The sequence below is a fragment of the Salmo salar genome, chromosome 12 (genome assembly GCF_965601325.2).
Source record: "Salmo salar chromosome 12, fSalSal1, whole genome shotgun sequence".
Lineage (NCBI taxonomy): Eukaryota > Metazoa > Chordata > Actinopteri > Salmoniformes > Salmonidae > Salmo > Salmo salar.
The window spans coordinates 36,139,740-36,155,752 of record NC_138302.1 but is presented as its reverse complement, the minus strand read 5'-3'; the positions used below and the strand labels follow the sequence as shown (position 1 = coordinate 36,155,752).

General features: G+C 42.7%; 1 protein-coding gene across 3 annotated transcripts in view; it reads right to left on the bottom strand.

Moving 5' to 3' along the window:
- LOC106564847 (homeobox protein Meis1) overlaps nt 1–15,132 on the bottom strand; it is a 35,614-nt gene extending 20,482 nt beyond the window's left edge. For 2 of the 3 annotated variants that reach the window (XM_014131302.3, XM_014131303.3), the window contains exons 1-8: nt 14,571–15,132; nt 13,026–13,246; nt 12,033–12,174; nt 11,785–11,835; nt 11,311–11,361; nt 10,591–10,737; nt 8,189–8,300; nt 3,683–3,834 (exon numbers count right to left, since the gene is read on the bottom strand). In XM_014131302.3, the coding sequence (XP_013986777.1) occupies nt 3,683–3,834; nt 8,189–8,300; nt 10,591–10,737; nt 11,311–11,361; nt 11,785–11,835; nt 12,033–12,174; nt 13,026–13,246; nt 14,571–14,582 (888 nt within the window). In that variant the 5' untranslated portion in view covers nt 14,583–15,132. The other variant, XM_014131304.2, reaches the window with a different exon arrangement.
- Between the last annotated feature and the right edge of the window lie 881 nt (nt 15,133–16,013).

Below are 16,013 nucleotides of genomic sequence, written 5' to 3'. Positions count from 1 at the left end.
ATAGTGGAGGGTAAACGTACTGTATCTGAATCAAACTTAAGCACCTATTCCGGGAAATTACCCTTTTTTTTTAACTTTATTTTTGTCATCTCGATGTGCAGAGTTCACCCACCTTTATTTAACACTACATCCCTAGAGGGATCCCTAGCTTTAGATGGGATGTAATTGAACAACAGTAAGGCTAAATAGTAAACTTCACAAAGCATCCAATATCCAGTGCTCTTAACAAACGGTTTGTGGCATTTTGGCAAGGGTAAGAAGGGGGACACTCCATAAAAAATGCAACAGGCCACATACATCCAATGTGTGTCCGGCTGCTATAGGGAAAAGCAATCAAGACAGAACATGAATTGCAGAGAAACACCACACAGCACCACAGAGTCAGGTTTAACTGCTGAACTCATCTCCAACGCACCCCCAATCAAACTCAAGCTTCCCCCATTCACTGTGTACTGCCATCTGCCAATCTCCTCCAATCTCCTCTGTCCATCAGCCCACTTCTCCTCACTTCATTATTTGTTCGGATCTAAACACTACCCATTTACCTTGTCAGAGAAAAAGGCCCTGGCCAGTGATGTATGTGACCACATGCTGAATTTCTGGGGAGGTCAATAAAAGCGACCCCCGCTGGGCGCTGAGTCCCAAGCCCCTGGAGGTCCCTGGGGGCCTGTCAAAAAGGTAATGGATGATGTTTTCACTGCAGGGTGAGGGACCCAGAGAAAGAGCGAAGACCATGCCCTGACACAATGGGGCGCCAGCATTGGATAAATGAACTCAGATGCCCCACAGGTCTCCTAAAAATATAATGTTTGGCTGCCCCTTCTTTCTGCTCCTCCCTTCTTTGTATGTGTCTCAAACGGTACCCTATTCCCTACATAGTGCACTACTTTTGGCCAAAGCCCTATGGGCTTGTAGTGCACTATGTAGGGAATTGGATTGCCACTGACTCCAATAATTGTCTTCTCATTACTTCCAAATATTTCCCTGGAACTCAAATAACTCAAATGGGCATCGAGAACAGAGGAACTAAAAGAAAGGTTTAAAAACAGGGGCAAGAAGAAATTCAGATATTGCCCCCCAACAAAGGGGCGCATTCAGCTAAAAAGGGAGGAACAGATTTTTAGTCTGAGAGGCCGAGACGCGATTATACACCATGTGTAATGTTCTTAATTCTTTAATAGGGTGGCGCCAACAATTCTGAGTGCTTGCTTGGATTGAATTAAGGAATAATCAGGAACCGTAAGCCCCGGGACTAAATTGAATTTACAAATATGAATATGGATGGATTGATTCGTCACACGTACATGAGTGGCGCTAGTCGGGGTGGTTTGGGGGTGGGGGGAGGACAGTAAATATGGGGAAAGCTTGGGAAGTCCAGGGACTTTTGGGTGGGCAGGAGAGACCAGTCAGGCCATAGTAAATTTTTAATTTGTATCATTTCATGTCCCAGATCTAATGACATCAGGGCAAGACTGCATTATAAATGTGCCTTTGGGTAGACGGGGGGGAGGGGGAACAGGGAGGGGGGTGGGGTTGGCTGGCTACCGATGGCATGGGAACAGTGATTCCCTGCCAGGGTATAGGCTGCGGTGTGGCACACCACAGTTTGCCATGGGTGATTGGCACGTCAACATCCGAGGTGGCTCTGGCAACAAACAACCAATGACGAATGGGTTCAAATGACCTGTCGAACTTTGACCTTTGATGATCCCGGGACGAGAGGAGATGAGGTCATTTCAGGGGCTTCCTGTGAAACGCTAACCAGACTCTTTTTTTTCTGCTTAGGAGGGCATTCTTTTTTTTCTCCAGAGGACGGAAAAGCAGGAGAAAATGTTTCTGCATGGCATGGGTTATGTGCACTCTAAGGTTCAGGAATTAGGCCATCTCCAACCTACTTGTCTAACTGAGCAGTTTGCCAGTTCAGAAGTTCTCTTCACCTCTGTGTGACCAAAGCATTCCGTAACTCACAGATTTGGGTGTTTTTTAAATTACAGGTAACTTGTCATTTATTCAAACCCAATTTTAATAAACAAAGTTACAGTACGCTTAGCGACCCAGTACAACTTCTTTCCCACCTGTTTCTGCTCAGGTTTGGGTAGAATGTGCTTGCAGGGTTGGAGCACACGTTGTTATTACAGCACATCTGTGAGCAAGAGGGTGGCAAATTAGCCTCTAATTGCATTAACAGGGATTATGCCTTCCAGTTGGTTTTTGCTTTTTACATGAAACACTTTGTAAAAAGAGAAGCGAAAACATGTGAAGAAAACAGCACGTTCTGCTGTGGTTTCTCTTTTACAAGCTGTGGCTCCTCTCTGACTCGCAGGCTTAAATATTCTGTGCACAACTAAGAGAAGAAAAAAATAACAAATGGGAAAAAACCGAATTATTAATAAAAAAATGAGGGAGGGAGGAGGGTGCTTGCTAAGCCCTCCCTCACTCCTCACCCCGCCTCCTACCCCCCTCACCATGGTAACGACCCGCCAATTTAAGTAGAACCTCCCACAATGTAGTGGGCATGGCAACAATCTGAACGCCTGGGTTTCGTCCCATTACCCTATCACATAATTACCTTTTCTTTGGGGAGCTGGGGGGATGGAAAGAGGAAGAAAAGGCCTGTGGTTCCCTGCTGGAGGGGCAAGAGTGCGCCCCCATTTCTCACCAGGATTCCTGGTACACACATACGCACACACACATTCGCAGCCAGCTTGCTAGACCACATGCATGAACCTTTACCAAGTCCTTGAGAATCGATACGGTGGAAATGGAAGATACTGTGCTCATAGTTCTAAATACCACTTAACTGGCAATGCACACAAACACACACACACACACACACACCAAAATTTTACTCTCCAGAGAACTTGGGAATGTCTATGGTCAACTCTCTCTCCCTCTCTTCCTCCCTCTCTCTACCTGGGTTATCTCTCCTCCCTCTCTCCCACATCCCATCTGCTGCATGCTGCAGCCACCCCCAGGTTCAGTGGTAGGTCCTGGCAGCCACCTTGACCCCCATCGAGACATCCCGATTTAGCCTCTCCTTGTATGGAGCCCAGACAGAAAAAGGGGGGAAAATGCCTGCATAGCAAAATCCTCTCAGTGTTTCTCTCTCAGTGCCTGCTGGCCAATTGACTAGCTTGCTAGCTTTGGCCAAAGCTGTAAATCAGATATGTCTGTGTCTGTCAGATATGTCTCCCTTTAACAGTCTGTATCCGTGAGACTATGGACACAGAAAATATGGCCTCTCTTTTTACTGCTACTTCCTTCTAGCTCGATTGGATGGCGTGAATGTTAACCAAAGTCTTTTCTCACAACTCACTGCACTCGTAGCGACTGACAGGAGAGTTAGGGAGAAGTTATCTACAAAAGAATTATCCATATAGCTTTGACATGACTAGTCAAAAAAAACACACACGTACACACCCGCATGCATGGTTCAGTTTGACAACTTCGGTGGTAATTTCAAAAGTCATTTCAACAGCCAAATCCTCCTAAACCTGCTAGGCAGCAGGGGGAGAGTCCCCTCCCTCATCGCTACATTTCAGACTTGTCACAACAACCCTAAACACCCATAAAGTGTAACTGAGGCTAAAGGGCATGACATGGAGCTCAAAATGGCCGCCGGTATTGAGGTCTCACTGCTTGGCTTCTAAGAAGTGTAATGGTGATCCACTACTCTACTCACTGTCAAGTGCTGGAAGAGCCACGCCCTCATGATGTTGGTGGCCACTTTAGGGAAGATTCCTCGCTTCTTGTTGTGACGATCCCTCTTTTCCTTGTCAGGGTCGTCATCGTCTCCAGTGCTGGGAGAGGCCACCCCGTTGTCCATGCAGTCACCTGTCCAAACAAAGGCAACAGTTAGTGTGGGTGCGTGGTTCCATGGGGAACTAAGGAGCGGGGTTTAGGACATTTCGGCTCCAACCTGGCAACCGATTATCACCTCTTGGACAAATAGACAACGACTGCTCGTTTAACTTCATAAATTGTATTTTTTTTTACTCTATTTCCCCAGGTTGTGGGGGGAATAAGGACAGACCATTCTGCTACAACCTGGCAACCGACTATCTTCTCTTGGACAACAGTCAACAACTGCACAATTTTGCTTCAGGAATTCTAACCTTTGAACATAGCTTCTCTGGGTTGTGGAAGGAATAATGTTACATTTTACATGATTAGCCAGCGATCGTGCTTTCCTGGCCTTGTTTAGCTGAATGTGTTTAGTTAGTGCATTAAAACAGAAACGTTTTCAACCAAAAGGAGAGAATTCTGCTCCAGCATCTTGGCCAAAAGACAGCAACTGATAATTTTTTTTCTTCAGAAATTCGACCCTTTTACACAGTTTTATCACTGCTCTGATTATATTTATCAAACTGCAGGATGCTGTAATAGAGTTACTGCTACACAGTCTTTCAGAATGCGAGGAGATAGCTCTAGAGCTGAAATACGGATGGATCTGGTGAAAAATCTATTTCTCTCTACATTTCAAATGATTGACTCATCAACATCTTCATCCAAGAAACCTTCACATAATAATCAGAATAGAGCGTCTGAACGAATAGGTTGAGTCTTCAATGTTCCATACAAAACGCTCCATGTACCGTACACGTGATGCACCAAACCTCCCCAGAACATATATACTGTATATATATTTTTGAAAAGATTTATGAATATACATACATCTCAGAAAGCTTTTAAGCCAGGGGTTGAACTCTCTGACTGTACTGTGGATTTGATATGACCCACCCAGAGCACCATCTGCCCACCCCCAAAATCCATACAGTACATCTCCAAGATATCACAGACATAGTGTGCGTCCCAAATGGCACCCTATTCCCTACATAGTGCACTACTTTTGACCAGGGTCCATAGTACTGCACAATGTAAGGAACAGGGTGCCATTTGGGACGCAGACGTAGTCCAAAACCAGCCAATGATTTAATACCCAGTTTATTCCTCTCGCTGTTTTTTCCGCTAAAGTTCATCTCTTATGTTTACTTAGCTCCCATCTGGCCTGGGAGAGCTACACTGCTGGCCATGGGTTCGTAATCCAAGATGTCTCATTGGAAGTGAATGCTCCTTCGATCTAGCCTGGTCTCAGATCGGTTTGTGCTGCCTTGCCAACTCATATGGTCATTGTCTGCGGCACAGCGGGGGCTTTGCTAAAGAGGAACTGGATGAAATGCTGGATTGAAGGTAGCCTGACCATAGATCTGTCTGTACTGTCTTGACAACTCTATCATAGGAGTTGGCAAGACAGCACAACATATCTGGGACCAGGCTTCCTTTGATCCAACATTAAGTCCATTTCATCTTTACCAAAGCCCCCACTAACTGCTAACCTCTCCTCCACCAAATACAATTACAAATCATGCCGTACGCAGTATTTTCGTCAAGTGCCATGTAATGAGGTTAATTTTATTTTATTTCCTGCCACTTTTAACAGCAACAGGCAAGGTTAGAGACAGTCAGTTAAAGCAGAGCAGGCATATGGCAGCAACTACTGACCACATTAGTATAATACCAGTGGTGACTTCACTAGCTGGGAGGTTGACTTCGCTTAGGCTTCTCCTGCCATTACCTCTGCCGCCAAAACAGAGGTGAGATTCTACTGGGACCGACAAGAGTCTGAGAAGGTGGAAATAATCATAAAAATGATGCTGAAGTCCATAAACAAGCTCTCGGCCTCATTAGGGGGACGACGGCGGGCTCCCTCAGGCTGATTTACACTCCGCAATGCGCCGTGTCATGGCAGCATTCTCTAGTCCAACACTACGAGGAGAGATATGTCACCGCCGTGGTGACTTTGGACCCAACCTGCTAATGGTTTGTGACAGCTCCAAGTTTCACAGCGACAACCTGTGTACCGGGTAGAGACAGGGGGACATGCTCTTCAGCGACTAGAGCTGCACATGTCAAATTCTCCTCTACATCCAGCTATGTGTGACTGTGAAGGGGGGTTGTGTTAAAAGACGAAGGAAGGAGTAAAGCGATGCAGTGACTCTGGGAGGTCCGGAGAAAGTGGTGGTTGCACGGGAAGTCGCTGCTACTCTCGGCTTTCCTGTCTGGCTTCCAGTGAAAGAGTGAGGCCATACAAAGGAATTTGTTTCCCCCCCAAAAAAACTCTGAACATGAAGTTAGCTCAGCTGTGGTTATGCAGCATTGACCATGCCCACGCCAAACCAAAGGATTCATTGCTCATCCTCACTCTCTTTCACTCTCTCTTTCTTTTATTTCCTTTGCCCTCATTCCAGTCTCACCCTTTTTTTCTTCTACCGTTCAATATTGCTGCTTGCTCCTTTCTCTTCCAGCATCAAGATTCAGAGGCACAAAAATCCACTTGCACTTTTCACGCAAACATTATAAGTCAAGCTGTCAAAGCTCGGCGCTCACAGCAGCTGCTGGCCTGCTCAATTGCTGAGCTTTTCAGAAGTGTTTGCACAAAATGTTATTGGCCATGGTCTGGTGCAAGGGGCCTGGGAGGAGAGAGGACCTTTTATTTTGCACCAGGCTTCCACCATTGGTCCTTTCTTGCAAGACGCACTTCCCTATAGGAGCAAGGCAGCCATGTGACCATTGTCGGCCAATCCAAGGGTCTGTGAAGAATGGCCTCGATGCTCAGGTCAGGCTTGTGATAACTTCAAGCAACCATGGACAACAAAACACGGACAATGCACAAAGAAAAGATTGAGATGAATTGACTACTTGTCTTGGATGGACTTTCTCTATCGGCTACCAGCAAGTTCAAATGAACAGAAGCTAAATGTTTGACCAAACTGCAGACATCACCATAGCGATGAACTAAGTCGTTGAAACTGTTTGCCTTCTTTGGGACATTATTTACCAGCTTTCCCTTTGTTTTCTTTCTTCCTCCTCTTTTTCCCGGCACTGACACCTCCCCTCCCTACAGGTGAGAGATAGTTCTTCTTTCAGTTAAAGTGGGAGATAACAAATCTCTCCTCAGGTATGTATCAGGTTTTTCCTGAAAAGTCGGAAAACCATGACTATCCAATGGTAGCTTCTCTGGTCCTCTAGGCCTATCAACGTGATGCAAGGAACCAGTATTAAGGTATCACTGGACTACATACCCCAATATGGATCAACCAAGAGTCCACTTTCCAACAGAAGCTCAACCAATACGTTTCTGTCAAATACTTCCATTGAAGGAGCCACAATTCCCCAACCATCCAAATGGGGAATAAAAAGGGCATTAGGAGTGTTTGTGTTCTGGGCCTTGTGTTCTGGGCCTTGTGTTCTGGCTGTGTGACTGTATTTGTGTTTGGGAGTTAAAACACACAGATATCCCCGAAGCAGTCCACCCGTGGCGGTGCTAAACTGAAAATGTATTCGGGAGATAACAAAACCCCTGAACGCTTGTTGCACTTGGCACACAAACAGCACTTTGCAAATGGCCCTGCTAATAGGTGATACACATCTGCCTGAAACTATTTAGATAGTGTGGTGGAAGTCCACAAACCCAGAGCCCTGCTCATAAAGACGGCCAATAGCAGAGGTGAGAGAGTCCCTTTTAGTCTTCTTCTCTACCTCAACCATTAGGAGCTAGCTTAGCATTGGATGTGTGTGTGTGTGTGTGTGTGTGTGTGTGTGTGTGTGTGTGTGTGTGTGTGTGTGTGTGTGTGTGTGTGTGTGTGTGTGTGTGTGTGTGTGTGTGTGTGTGTGTGTGTGTGTGTGTGTGTGTGTGTGTGTGTGTGTGTTGCTCTCTGTTATTACACTTTCCCCATGTCCAAATAAAAGAGGCTCAGAGGCTGGTATATAAATCGTCGCTCAGTCGACTAGAACATAATGCGCCCTTTCTTCCAGATCCAGTCCCAGGCTGAGCTCCGCATTCACATTTTTCTGTCAACCCTCATCATTCACTCGTTCTTTCTCTCTGCTGTCTGTCTTTCTATTCCACATCACATCCAATCCAAACTCGACAACACGTGACACTCACCCAATTGGCTTGACATCGGATCAGTCCCAACACTGTCTCACTAATCTGAAAGTACTGGATAGGCGAAAGCGATAATGGTGGACACCTTTCTAGTATTTCTACCTGTAAGTGAATCTGATCTGTCCCAAAACTCTAAAATAGCTTCCTCATTCCTCCCACTGATATGAAAGTATACTTTAAAGACAAAGGCAATAATGATGGACACCTATCCAGTTATCTTACCTATCAGTGAGTCCTTACCTTCTTCACTGTTGTTGTCCCCACTGTGTGACGTGTGTCCCCCACTGGATGGCCCGGGCGTCCCCGCCGAGCGAACTGACGCCGTGTCATCGTGGTCTCTGCTCCACGAGATCTGATTGGATGACACGACACCGACAATCAGCCAAGAAACTACAGTATGAATACGATTTACCACAGAGAACGTGTGAATGGTCTATTCGTCATATAGAAACCAAGGGCTTTAAGTGAAGTTATCCATAGAGAATAGTCCACAGGCGACTGATTAAAAGAGATGTGGATGGAGACCCAAGGTATGTCGGCACGAAAGCCGCATTCTTAGTTTCCTTAAAATATCATATCCATATCATACGCAGTACATATCATGTGGGGGGAAAAGGAGAAATAGCCTGTAGACATTGCAAACACACAGCCCTGTACACATTGGCTAGCTACTCCCCACAGTTGGCGGTGCATCGTGGCTAACTCATTGCTAACTCCAGGTCAGAATGCTAACCCTATAATTCATAATTGTTTTTGACCAGCAAATGAATAATAATAAGTCCTCTTTGGGAAGGAAAAAAAGTAAAAATATATATCATGTATTACGCTGCATACCATGAGAATGCTGTCAGGCTGTGGTAATCTAGAACATATGCTCAGAACACAAATGGTTAAAGCAGCAATGGCCAACTCCAACAAGAGGAGTTCCCAACGAAACGACCAAGGGGGATGGAAGAGGGGGAGTGAGTATAGGGCTGAAGAGATTTGTTCAATCAGAATGGAACCGCTCCCGAGAGACCGAGGGTGGCAAGTACCGAGACACACACACACACACACACACACACACACACACACACACACGCACTCGAACATGTACACAAACACACACACACATGCATATACACTCACACACCGCCACCACCTCCCAATATCCACCCATAACCAGTAGGTACTCCCTAAGCAGCCCCACTTGAGAAGAGAAATTAAGTGTGGAATTAAGTGTGAAAATGGTACACTATTGGGCTAGAGGTGTGGGGACAAAGTGCCTGCAAGGTAGGGTGGGTGCTGTGCCATTCATGGACTTATGGGTGAGTGAGTGAAGGCTGGTGGGACGGGTTATTGGGTTGACCTCCACATCCAGGGGCTACACTTTAGTGTGCTGCTTCATAATATATGCCATTTAGCAGACGCTTCAATCCAAAGCGACTTACATGTTAGTATATGTAACCCCAGTGGGAATCGAGCCTACGACAGGCGTTGCTAGCGCGGCGCTCTTACCGACTGAGCCACACAATTTGTTAAATCAAAAGCATAAATTACGAGTGCTTATAAGACTCAGGGGACCTGCGCTCATCATAGATCATGTTGATTGATCGATAATAATAAAAACACTTTGGCAGGTGACAGCGCAATCAAAGATGACCATCAAAGTGCAAATCAGCAGATGTGATGGAAGTACTACTGGAGGGAAGTCTCACTGCCTGATGGAGGTGAGAGGACTGAAGGGGATACATATTCATTTGTGGATATATAGTAGTGTGATTCATACTAGAATACAGCATAGACTTGGATAGAGGGTTATTTTATAATACAGAGCTTGGAACCCTGTAGTAAAGTGAATGGGACACTCAGAACATCTCAACAACAGGCTAATATAGGCTTGGGAGGGTGTTTGAAACTAAACACAGAGACATTTGAGTTGTGAGCGTTTGACACTCCACTAAACTGCCTGGATTTGTGCTCGTTGCTTTGGTAAATAAAGGGTTAAATGGTTAACAAGTCGCTGTGTGGCTATGGCACTCGGAGGAAGGGATTCCATATTCCTAAAGCCTTGCTCAAGGGGTGGGTGCAACGTGACTTCAAAACTTGCTTGGTTGCATTCACACGAAAAAAAATAGCAGATTTGACTCCACACCTCTGGTCCCTTTTTGGATCAATGATATCTTTTTCGAGCACATGCCGAGCACAATGAACATAAATAACACATAAAAACACAATAAAATAGCATAATAACAATTAAAATGTTTATCATAGTCTCTCAAAGCATTTATTCAAGAAGTAATATAATAAAAGCCAAGCAATTGTTTACCGGGATCCTTACTTCAAACAAGTTTTTTCCAAATGTCCGAAAAAAATAAAACAATTTATTATGCTTTGAAATGAAATGGAACAGAAACGTTGTTCTCATTATCATGTTGTCAAATGTTAGGCCTACATTTAATATTTGATTTATTTTAAAGTCACTTTTCATTTTAAGGCCAACAATTTCCTAAATTATATTTTTTCCATAGGCCTCTCTATTTTGATAAAACGATCTAGAAAGCATAAAATGCGTGCGAAGTGTTCTCTGTATAGGGCTACAATTCAAATGCACGTAACAGACGACAATTGTATTAATACGCACGTAATAGGCAAGAGCTTACCTGATCAAGAGGCCCAGACGATCTTGTAAAATCTTCACTGTCAGATTTATTTCCACCGTCCCTGTCGTCTATGACCAAATCAATGGGCATTTTTCCTTTCAAGCAGCTGATGTATCGATGACAGAAATTATCGCATAGCTCGTGTACCTGCAAACGCAGAGGACAACCAAACATGTATCAAAACTGAGTGAACACTATACCCTACGGGAAAGCCCTAAAAAAATACATGTAGATGGTGGTAATCAGTGGTATTATAAGGAATAGCCTATCCCTCGCCTTGTGACAGGCCAACATTACTATTCAAGCAAATTGGCTTCAGAAATAGCAGAACTATATTACATTACATACATTTTACATTACTTGTAGAAAAACGAATGATTACTTTATTTTTCTTACATTTTTTATATAATTGAGCGAGAACTGTAGGCTACTTTAGCAACTTTATCTCCTCCCTAATATAGGCTCAACATGAGCAATATGGCGACTATTATATAAACGTCCTCGACTGCAAGCGCATCCATCAATGACAACATTATCAACTCCGTAACATAAAAATGTTATTTGGGTAACCAAATATACTACCACCGCTATTACACCTCTACTACGGAGTTATAGCCTAATGCTATGCATCATCGCAATCGACCGTGATAAAATATCCGATTTGTACAGCAGCAGGCCTATCAGTCACACAGTGCATGAGATGGTTATGAGTAAATATACCTTCTCCAGCTCGAGCAGATGAAACCGTAATACTTGAATTGCTTGTATCATCTAGGAGGAAAAAGTTTGCATTAAAACATTTTTATTCACATTTTGGAGCATTACATTATTATTATAATTATGGGTGCGTGTGTGTGCACGTGTGCGTGCATGCGTGTGTGTGTGTGTGTGTGTGTGTGTGTGTGGGTGTGTGTTTGCACGCGCACGGCCATTAAAAACGTGTAGGCAATGGATCGGGATCAACAGGATTTAAAATGATTAGCATGAAAGCAAACAAACTTTATGACAAGAAAATCTTTTGACAGATTACGATTACACAAACGTGTATCTGTTATGACGCCATTAATAACAATGACTGTGATAAAGTCAAATTCACACTAAAGTGTCGGCTATTGTAGACAATGAATGCATGTATTCATAGGCCAACTGTTCGATACTGTTCTTGTGAATGGCCTAAAGCGAGTGAGTTCTTACCAAATTATCAATTTCTGGATTTGATGAAAATATAGGCTTCTCTGATCGAATCTGAAACAAAAGTGTTACAAGTTCACTGTTCGTCATACATAATTCATCACCATGGTGTTCACATGCATGGGACAGCTTGCTGCTTACAAAGTTTTCACAATGCAGAATTACAAAACAAGTACCAATGCACAACGGTTATTTACCCTAAAATATACGAATTTGAACATCAACAAAACAAGTAAATAGATATGTCAAACCTGTTTTGAAAATACTGCTATATCCTCATTGAAAGACTCCGAGGAACACACGTCGCCTCCAGCGACCCCAGTTTCTCTCGGCGTGCAAGTTGCTAATTCACATTTTTCGAAGATCAGTGCTAGAAGTGGGAAAAGGGGATGCCTAAAAGGAAGAGAGGGGACATTAACGCTGTAATGCGGCCTTGGAAAGTTTGCGTGTCGGTACAGGCCCAAACTAAGAAAGTGGGTTACATCGACTTTCAATCACATTGCCTACTGTTTTCAGTTGCAAACTGAATAGATATTGCACTAATAAAACATTCAGAAATGTAACAGCACAATAATTACATAAAAGCAGGCCTAGTCTTACTGCATGAAATGAGTCGGTCATATAGGCATAACTGGTCGTATGGCAACCTCAGCCCTCGAGTAACACCATATTCTTCAGTGAGAGTAACTCAGGCAAAAAAGAATTACATGATGAACTTGTCAATAGAGTTTAAGACTATTAAACTTGGCCTGAAAATATGCTTATATTATGGCGCACAAATACAAACAACACTGCCTATACATTTGTTGAAGTAGGCAGGGTAGTTTGAGAATGTGTTTGATGTACAATTGTTTAATTCTGAGAGTTGGATTTACAAACATTTTGGGAGGTAGGTTATCTAACTCAACCACTGGCTCCCGCTAAACAATATAATACATCCATATCATGAATTTGGTGAATGCAAAATAACATTATATTTTGACTGAAAGCCAAATGCAAACGAAACCTATGTATCTTTTTCGAAAACTCAGGGGATATTGTCATAATGTAACATTTCAAAACAGATATACAAAGTTTAAATAAGCCTATACAGCGCCATGCGTAACGACCGAACACAGAAGCGGTTATAATTAGCGAGAATTTCCCAAAGCCTCCCTCTCTCTTAAACTTTCAATCGCTCACATTTGTGGTGCTTGATATCCCCAATGGCTGTACACTTTACGTTGGCAGTAAAATAAACGTACCCGTAAATGGCATCTTTGTCTCTTTTTATAGCGTCGTTGACAGAGGAGCCCATACTGGGTGGTATGGCACTGGCGTGTGTTGAGTGCGGGTACTGGTGCGAGTGGAACTGGGGCCCGTGGTTCAGGTGAACCGCCTGCATGGAGCGCGCTGCATGAGGTTCCCCATACATACTCGAAGGTAGTCCTACTCCGTCCATTCCATAGTGGGGAAGGTCTTCATACTGTCAAAAGTGAAAGATAGAGAATATTCTAAAAGAACGACCGTTGTGCTACCTCTCCTCATGTTGAATGAACGCCTGTGTTGATAATAGCTATAGTAAAAGTAATAATGTAATAATACTGACAATAAAAACGAAATATAAAGACTAATAACAAGAAAAGTATATTAACAACAATAGTAAAATAGCTTAAATGATGTTGTTGGCAGTCTATACTAATAATAGCAAATAAGTCTAGGCCTACTAAATTAGTATAGAAAATACGTGCTAATGTGTTAGGTATATGATGCTAATAGTAGCCTATCATATGTTTAGTGGTAGGAAGTATATTAGTGGCAATAAAAGCCTATGTTGATCACCTAATTGAAAATCAATGGAAAATGTTCATTGTTTGTGGATTACGTTGAATCATTAACATTTTAAAACGTTGTGAAAAAGGCAGTTCACTTTTTATGTGTGTAAAACTTTCAAACGTTTTTGGTATGCTTAATTCTTTCAGGCGATTAGAACTACAGGGTCTTGCTTAGACAAAACAATATCACAAATGTCTACACTTGTGTGTCTGTATTCTTGCTAATATTTACAAGAAATCAAATATTGTTTTGTTTATCTTGACAAAACTAATAGCTTAAAGAAACAAAAAAAAAACATATGCATTTTAGATAGGCGAATTGTTCATGCATGGCTACGTGGCCTATCTAAACTATCTGGAGTATATTTTGAGAACGTAATCATATATGTTTTATTCTAAATGTTGAATTGATTTATTTGTATGTCATATGTCAGATAAGAATGTATACATATTATGAAATGTTGAAAAGGACAGATATCAACAAACTAAACCCAAAGCGAACATTCTCGACATTATTCTCATATCTGTACAGACTGAAATTGAATACACACAAAATATTTGTGAAATGTCGTCCATGTTCTTATTACCAAAGTTACATCATGTTTTTTGTAAATCGTTTAAGTTGATGTGTAACAACTTGGTTATAGCCTACATTAAACATTGGACCCCCAAAGACTGATGGGGCGTTTATGAAACACAGAATATCAAAACACATGTCATAATAGTGGGGTTAAATGAATTATGTGATAAAGTTTGCAGTCTGCAGTCTGTAGTTCTTTAGACAATACGAAAATGCTATTGTTTATTCTACTCACACACGCTCAAATGCTGAATAGTAGGCTAGCTCTACCAAACACCCTCTTTTTGCATAGATTCCTGCTTGTTGTGCCATACAAACGAAAAAATGCGCACAGTAATCAGCCACGTCTCAACTGTAGCTTTATTGCCATTGCTAAAAGTTCTGTCAATACGCACCCGTTGTGCCATCGGCCTGTCACTCTAGCCGATTCCAATCGGACTCTAAACGTCTTCTACGAGGCCAGGGCTGAGGAAAAACAAAGACCTAACTCCAAATGCAAGATTAGGAATACTGTGGTCTCTCCAGAGACGATGGTTGCCAGACCGTCAGCATAAATCCAGCTAAAGACAAAAACACCACAATCAAGTATAGCGCTCCTTCGCTTTCTCCTGGAGACCGTTCATAAACAAGCAACACTGGCTACGACTTCACGCTTGAAACTGGTGTAAAATGCCCCTTACAGAAGAAAAAAAACATTGAGACTAGTCTCGCTCTACAAGCAAACTGTCAATCAATATCGAGGTTGTCAAGTTGCTTAATTAATGATGACTCGTCGCGCTCTTCCCTCACTTGGAATGCTTCAGATATTCATGTAGAGATGTTCAAAAACAGTCCCCATCGTCTCCTCGATCACTTGCAACTCCAGTGAAGGTTTTCTTTGATGCAATACCATCCAAGTGGAGATCTGAAGGAGGAGGGGTGATATTTTCTGACTTAGTTTTTCTTAAAGGAGCCGTCCCCTGTCCGTCCGTATGTTGGTGGATCCCGATGTGCAATGTGAATGCCGTGCTTGCTTCTCCAAATGCGCGCGCGTGTGTTGTTGTTGTAGGGCGCATAAAGCAGAGAGGGTAGCTTTGATCAATTTGTGCAAACCCGGAAGTAGTGGTGGCCATAACTGGTCACGTATTGGAATTGGCCACATCAAGTGGAGAACCAGGTGGGGGCGTTTGAGAACTGTAAAAATAGCAGATATTCAATCGCATTTCGGGGTTGCATTATCTGGTGCTCAGCTGGAAGTTTTGTTGTGGAAATGACTAGCATGCCTTAGGTTTATTTAAATAATACATATAAATATTAACAAAAGATAGGCTATAAATAAGAAAATAACTGACCATGAATAGAAACTGCTGTCCATTTTCCACCCAAATAAAAGTAGTCTAACAATTAAGGTATTCACTTTTTTTTTCAGGTTTATGATAGCACTCTAAAACATTTATTTTCTTGGAGGTTGTGTGTCAGAATTTGACACTCCTTCGCAGAATTGATTGACAGACATTTTGTCCAATATGACAGTAGAAGTGGGAAGAGAATGGGCGCAATTAAGCTCACATCAGTCCACAGGCCTCAGTTCTCTAATATAAACATTGATGGTTTGGTGCATTGGGGACATGGACAGCATTGTGTAATGAGAGCTTGCAAATAAATGACGAACTGTACTGACTGTATGTGTCAAAAGACAGTCACTGAACTATAGCCTATCAAATTCAGTTTACTAGCTATTTGGGATTAAAGCTTCCTCGCCGACCGTGCATAAAATTACGAATTTCTTTAAACACTGTAATTACGTTGTAGTTAGTCTATAGTTTAGTCTGTAAACAATTTAACTTTTGAGTCCGTAT